Below are 7,580 nucleotides of genomic sequence, written 5' to 3'. Positions count from 1 at the left end.
TCTGTTTGAACTCTCAAGCCATCAGAGAGAGTCTGAAACACTGCAAGAGCAGCAGCTCTGTTAGCTCACAGCACATGCCAGCCAAGGCCATGAATGTCAGTAGCTTTGAACTGAACTATAACAAGCTGCTGCAAAGCATGTTGCTATCTCTGTCCTAGTGCCCTGTCATGGCTGTAGCCGATTGCCAGGAAACCGAACCGCACAAAGCACAGCAGGGGATTGATATGCAGCCACACTGTGGGGAAGCAGGCAGGTCAACCAGCAAGCCAAGACAGACAAATGGAAGGAGCGATCGCTGCATTTATGGATGGACTTTAGAGGGAATGGACTGCAGCTGAGGGAACTTAGTAACCTAGTGTTAGGGTATCTGCAGGGGAAGAGGGGTGCGCTGGCTATGGTGAGGAATTTGAGAAAAGGGGCACGTAGGAATGTGAAGTAGCACAGTGAGGCCCACTGGGTTAGTGAGGTTACAGGAAGGGCTAAGAATGTAAAAATGAAGAAGCAGGGTCAAAAGAGGGACAGCAGTGAGGCGAGGCATGGAGTGGTGATTTTATGATTTGATTCCCCTCGAGACAAGACTTTAAAGGGTGAAGCATGACGGAGAGAGAAACACTGTAACATAGCGAAGGTACTGTTGGTTCAACCAGCCTGCCCCAACCTCAGTGAGACTGCTGTGACAACCTAGCTTTTATTGGGGTCTGTTAGCTTTTTATCTTTCAGTTCCCTTTCTGCCATTTCTTTGGAAGACCACTGTATTACCATACTGGGATTACTATTATTATTGTTTATTAACCCTTTCTTTTATATTGACAACTGGAACACAGTATAGATGTAAAGATGGGATTACTTGCATTATGACGATGTTTGAAACATGGATGTACATATATTGTATCAATTAAAAAAAGCCCATGCATTAAGCTTTTATATGCTGCAACAGTAAAATGTTTTTTTGTTTTTGCCTCACACTTGCCTGGAGAGTACATAAGAGTAGAAAAATGATGCACACTAAATAATTTGAGGTAAATATTAAATTTGAAGTGATAAAAGTGTCTGCAGTCAGAGCCGTAGGGTCTACTTACACATCTCATGGTCGCCATGGCAGCTAGGGGAAACTCATGCAGTTGCCCCTGACAACCGGAGTCCTTGGAAGGACCCTCAGGCCTCTGCTCCTGTTAAAGATACAGGTCAATAAAACTAAACAGACATTCATGTCATTCACACCTTTGATGTCCAAGATTTCATTTTTAATCCTGTTTGCAATTCTGTTTTAATTAGGTAAAACAGAACAGTCAAATAAATATTCTAGTTCATAGGACTTATGCCAGACCATTTTCAAAGCTGAAATAATCAAACTTTTAAAAGAGCAAAAGTGTTGTGTTCAGTTCAGTCTGCAGCAGCATCCTGTACACTGAATGCAACAGAGCAAACAACAGGAAAACAAATTCAGTAAGCCATTTGTTTTACTACCATCCCCATACTGAACACCCTACCACAGTGCTCTCTAGAAATTATACATACCAGTCTCACGCTCATCTCTCAAAGGGGGGAAGGCCTCGCACCCTTAGACCACAGAACAATGAGTGGAAAGATGAGCAGATTTCCATAACACTGTCCATTTCTCTGGCTCTGAACGCCTCATATTGACCTGGAGAGAAAAGCATGTGCTTTCTCATCAGCACATGGAGAGCACATTAAGTATAAAAGACAAAGTGAGGGGCTGATAAATAGAAAAAACTAAAACACTGTATATACATAAAACAGCACTCTGCTGGATAGCCTCTTCTGAACCAATATAAAATAAAGAAGCCCATATGAGGTGACAATTCCAATAAGCACCAGAGGTTCAGCTTTGTTTAAAATGTCAGAGGGTATGTGGTTCTCCCTAGACCCATTTTCTAGACTTAAACAGTCTTAATTGAAAGACAGTATAAAAAGGGCAAAACGAGTGACTGCCAGATACAAGGAAACTCGGTCAGTGTGCCTAAATGCATTCATGGTGGTTGTGTGTTTCTCAAGTGTGTATGCTTGTGTATGAACATTTATGGAATGTGTGTGACAGAGGCATAAACAAGACAAAGGAGAGCGTGGAATAGAGCCAAGTAAGCTGATAGAAGCTGAGCTGGAAAGAGTGAGGAGCAAAACTAAATCATCTTTTTTTAATCAGTTGAATGCAGCCATTGTGAAGATCAAGTTTATTAGGGAAAACATATCTGCTAAACATAAAAAGCTAAAATTCTATACTGCTCTTATTTAGTTTCTTAGATCATACAGCTAAAGTTAACATGAATATTGTCAGGGAAAAATAAATTAAACGTGGATTAAAAACAGATTAGAAAGGTGATTGTCCTCAGCAACAACACATTCACAAAGCATAAAAACAAGAACAAGTTTTCTACAAAGCACAGTTCACACTATATTTCAGATATACAATTTTGAAAAATTATACTAACAATTCATTTAATCAACCAATAAATATTAAGCACACTCAGAAGTGTAGCTTCACCTTCGAAACAAGGCACAGAAAACGGCATTGGTCTTTATAATGCAGAGGAGAACAAGGAATCCTTTTTTCAGGATGGAGGAAAAAAAAAAGAAAAAAAAAAAAAAAAAAAGGAACTGGTGCAATCCAGTTTGTGGCTCCTGCCGTTGCCCCCAGATACAGATGAAGTGAAAGCAAGAAGTGGGAGCTGGAGGGAACTGCAGCTGCTTGGTTTCCATAGAGATGCTGATGGAGGACAAGTGATGATAGGAACGGAAAGATATTGACAATGAGAAGGAGAAATGCAACAAGAAATTCAGAAAAGGCAGAAAGATGGGACCAAGAGGGAGAAATATATAATAGTGAAAAAAAAAAGTAAAAACACAGACAGTGAAGGAAGGTAGAAGGAAGGACCTAAAGAGAAGAAGAGGGAGATGTTGGAGGGATCTTAAGTTCAGACATAGATCCCCAAGACTTGCCACTGGAGAGTGCCACCTTCAGGGGGACCTGGGAAACACACACATACACACACATCAAACAAAAGGGGAGGGTGCCAATGTGTCAACATGTTACATTGATTTTCATCACTCACTGTTGCTTTTTTCTGAACTGATCAGAAAACATTAGCGTGTTGTTTTTGATAAAACCATTTTAGCAATTAAATATTTCAGAAACAAGACATCACCTCTTTATTTGAAAATCTTGAAACCTACCTCTGACTCCCACAAAATTGTTCCCTTGCTACTCATCTATTTTAAAACTTAGTAGTTCACTGGCTAATTATTTGCTTTAGTAAAAAAGCAAACTACACATACTTAAGGTCATGTGCCTGTTTCTTGTGCCACGGTCATCATTTTTTCCCCACTGTGTGAACACTATATGGTTGTTAGCGTACATCTCCATTAGCAGAGCTCCAGATTTTATCTATAGGTTCCAGTAACCCACCTTCAGATGGATGCCTAAATGGGGAATATGCTGCAGTGACTCCATGGTCCTCTTCACCAAAGCTGCAATAATTATAACGTCTTTTTATTTAGGGCATACCAGTGTTCAAACATACAGCAGCACTTTTACTTAAATGAGCTAAAAGAGGCTTTAATATCCAAAATAAATTGTAATCATGTTTGATAACTGATAGTACACTCACCTGCGAAGTGCTCCACCTGTGAGTCCTCCACTTCATACAAAAGCTCATCATGGAGCTGTGCTATCAGCCTATAGAAACAAACATTCAGACATACATAAAGCACCATCTAATTACTACTAAGTTAACGTGGCACACAGCTGTTCTCTGCAGAAGTACCATCATCAAATGAATTCTCCCTCAAATGAATTCTGCCCCACTCTCTAATGCTGGTGTATTTTGGTTTGCTCCAAGTTTGTTTGCAACAGCAGCCATTTGGGAACAATCCTTAACTCTACAAAATGAGTTGGCTGGTAAACCAGTGGGTATGGCTGTGTTTTGGTGTGACAGGCTCAGTCAGTTCCTGTCTATAAAAACACATGGCTAGTCAAAAAAAAAAAAAAAAAGCACCTGGAATTGTTATAACCTGTGCAAAAGGTGCTATATGAATATAGCTTTGATTGACAGGTTAGATGATTTGCCTGTCTATACTCAGACAGAGAGTAGAGAGAGCCCATGTGTATTTTTCTACTGGAGCTGTAAGGAAGCAGAGGAAGAAGGATGGTGCGTTAGGTACACCATGGGAACAACGGTGGTTGTACCTGGCAGAGAGCGAGCTGGAGGAGCACACCTGGTTGAAGATTTTGATCATGGCCATCTTACAGAGATCAGCAGCAGAACCTGTACAGATACCCAAAGAAAAAACCCACAGACATTTGTGTTATTCACAAACAGCTCATTTCTAACAACTGTCCTTCCATGATCATCAGAAATAAATAAGATTTGGATTATACAGACTGTCATACAAGCTGATGCAATTACATACAGCTGTCATTCAGCCTACCTTGGACCACAAAATTGACTGCCTGTCTCTCAGCCTGCATGCGGGCGCCCCACTCTGGGGAGTTGATATTAGGGAGGCTCCGCCGGCGACCCATAATGGATAGCACATAGCCTAGAAAAAAAAAAAGAAAAAAAAAAAAGGTTGTTTTGATTTAATTTTGTCTTGCATCTGACATACATTGTTTTACTTACACAACAAGACAACCTTTAACCAAACAACAAAACAAATCGTGCACCAAACTCTGATTTAACCACTAACAAACTGAGAAACATGAGTTCTATGGAGGCACAGGGACTGAATCCTCCGTTTGATGGCAAAAGATAAGATTCTTCAAATAAAATAACAGAAGGGCCTGAGGTGCTATTACCAGCCTAGCCTTGACTCATTCTTTTTTTGAGCAGATATGAAAAGACCTCAGGCTCCAAAGAAAATAAAAAATATCGGTGCACCTTGCAAACGATATCATCTATAATGTAGATTACAAAAATATTCGATAACAGTAAAATTTACGTGTGGTGTCTTGAAGGCATACAAAAGTTATGCCTACAGTTAAAAGCCCAAATAGGCTAAGCTTGAACTGCTTTTTAATCAGGATCAATTCAATGCAGCTGATAACCACAAATCACCAGGGGTGTAAGTTTATTCTTGAGTAATGGGAATCCTGTAAATTGAAATACAATAGACTAATTTAGCTCTGCTTCCCAACAAATCCTCCAAATCCAGGTGAGGCCAAAAAACACACTGCATCACTTTAAAGGCTTATAAAGAAAGACAATTTGCAATCTTCCTTCTTGTCAAAATCTGTGTTTGCAGGATTAGCAATAAAATGTAACAACTGAACCTTAGTTAGAGATTCATTTGTGATATGTTAGTAGCTGGTAAAGTGGAGGGTTTTGATGTGAAGTTGCTCGACAGAATTGCCTAAATTTGGTAAAATGGCATTTTGAGTTTACAGGGTCAATGGGGCTTAGACTAAGGCACTGTACAAAGGTATAAGGAAGTGTATAAAAAATTTTTTATTAAAAATCAAGCATCTTAAGACCGAGTGGCTTCATGCCATCTGATACTGGTCAGAGACTGCCTTTACTGTTCTCTCTGGTTGAACTATTTTTTAAAAACCTGCTCTGTCCAGCTGCTTGGCATACAGTATTTAGGATCGAGAAGGCTAGAGAAGGTAAGCAGTTGACTTATACCGTTAAAGCTTAGTACTTTCATACGTAATTTGAGTTATGATTCTTTTTTTTTTTATAAAACTAAAATAACACTGGTAACATAAATTATATTATGAAATCAACTTTTCAAGAATTACCAGTATGTGAGCATCTGTTACTTTGACAGTGCTCCTTGTTTTTCCCCAAGCACCTCATACCAAGTTTCCGTGGGTGTTTTTTATATTGCATGTAATCTTTTTTATAGTTGATTTATTCTTCTGCTCATAATCAAATACTTTCACATATTTTAGCCTGTTCATTATCAACTGCTATTTTGATGATTGCTGATAATGGCTTACTAATATTTGTGATAATTGCTCAGGTCTGATTTGGACTGAAATATTAAGGGATTATTTCTATGCATAATTACACTAATTTATTGGCTGAAATTGTTTGATCTCTTTGGTTTCCTAAACTGGTTAGGTAGACAATGTAGTATGAATGAATCTGAATGATGTGTAAACAACAACAAAAAAAACAAAAACAAAACAAAACAAAAAAATGGAAGACTTCCTGAACAGACCTGAAGCTACAAAGCGTGATTTGAGGAAAATGGTTTGATGAAAAGTCATCTGTTGCAGTGATTATGATAAGGGCAGGCTTACAATAACACAAGCCTACAGCCACCCACACACAAGCATGCAACACATACAAATCCAGCTACCCATGTGATACACAGAAAAGCAAAAAACACACTCACATTCCCTCTTCAGTCACACAAATGCAGTGCAAAGCAACACAGGAATGTGATGTGCACATAATTTGCAAACACACAGTAACATATGCAGGTATGCAACACACACACACACACACACACACACACGCACGCACACACTCACACACAGTGGGACCAGTACATTCCACTAGACAGACAATAGAGTTGGCTTTACAGCTAAATCCCTCTCATATCCCTTACTATGAGGAAATCCAAGCAGGGCATGAAACCTCTTCCCAGAACACGCACATACACAGCATGCATGCATAGGAACTCAGCACACGACAGGTAGTAGCAGACAAAAACCTTCTATTCAATGGGAATTGACCCATGACACAACCTTTTCACTAGGAATGTGACCTCTGTTGTGGGGTTTCATGGCAGGAATGTGTGGAGTGTTTGATACCATTTCACACAAATGTTTCCAAGTATGGACAGCTCTGATAGTAATTATATAGGAATGTGTGTGTTTTTCATGCCCTGCCATAATATCATTTTATTGTTTTAATGAATGACTCCAAGCTAAACATAATTGAAAAACTATTTTTTGTTCCCCATACAAAATGATTTTTCACATATTTGAAACAGTTTTCAGGATTTTTAAGAGCTTTGGGTTTAATATGGTCCTTGTCCATATTAAACCCAAACCCCATGACCATTTTGTGATATATATATATATATATATATATATATATATATATATAGACATATGAGCTGAGTCATGGCAACTTGACGAAAGTCGAAATGTTTCACCACTCATCCAAGTAGCTTCTTCAGTCTAAAGGGAAGTTGCTTAGAGATGTCAAATTTATCCTCCAAGTTTATTTATTTATCCTCCAAGTGAGATCTACATGCATATGTGCATGACCAATATGACAGTTCATCACAGCCAGAATGTGTTTGAGTGTGAGTGCTGGCACAACAGGGTGTTTGTATATCTACAGACTGTATGCAGATCTATGTTCCATCTCTGCTCCAGCGTTTAGAAGACTTGCCCAGTTTTCATCTCTGTGAATCCCCCTGTTTAAAAGAAATCCTCCTCCTCTTTTTTTCTCTGGCACTCTTTACAAGTGAAGGTACAGCATTCATCTCAAGAACATTAATGAAATGTGCATAATAAGAGAAGCAGAACAGGCTTACCCAAAGTGGTGGCTTTATCTCATTTTAATATCAAAGCATGTGTGAAACAGAGTGTGTTTCACTCACTA

At 39.0% G+C, this 7,580-nt stretch overlaps 1 protein-coding gene across 3 annotated transcripts in view; it reads right to left on the bottom strand.

Annotated features, from left to right (window-relative positions):
- Window positions 1-2,632: 2,632 nt before the first annotated feature.
- Window positions 2,633-7,580, bottom strand: part of poln (polymerase (DNA directed) nu) — a 35,432-nt gene continuing 30,484 nt past the window's right edge. For all 3 annotated transcript variants that reach the window (XM_026293228.1, XM_026293235.1, XM_026293218.1), the window contains 5 exons: window positions 4,447-4,557; window positions 4,205-4,283; window positions 3,627-3,694; window positions 3,425-3,486; window positions 2,633-2,986 (listed from right to left, as the gene is read on the bottom strand). In XM_026293228.1, coding sequence (XP_026149013.1) covers window positions 2,894-2,986; window positions 3,425-3,486; window positions 3,627-3,694; window positions 4,205-4,283; window positions 4,447-4,557 — 413 coding nt within the window. In that variant the 3' untranslated portion in view covers window positions 2,633-2,893. The remainder of the gene's footprint in view (window positions 2,987-3,424; window positions 3,487-3,626; window positions 3,695-4,204; window positions 4,284-4,446; window positions 4,558-7,580) is intronic.

This window comes from Mastacembelus armatus, chromosome 18 (genome assembly GCF_900324485.2).
Source record: "Mastacembelus armatus chromosome 18, fMasArm1.2, whole genome shotgun sequence".
NCBI classification, from domain to species: domain Eukaryota; kingdom Metazoa; phylum Chordata; class Actinopteri; order Synbranchiformes; family Mastacembelidae; genus Mastacembelus; species Mastacembelus armatus.
This window is presented reverse-complemented; position numbering and strand designations above follow the sequence as displayed.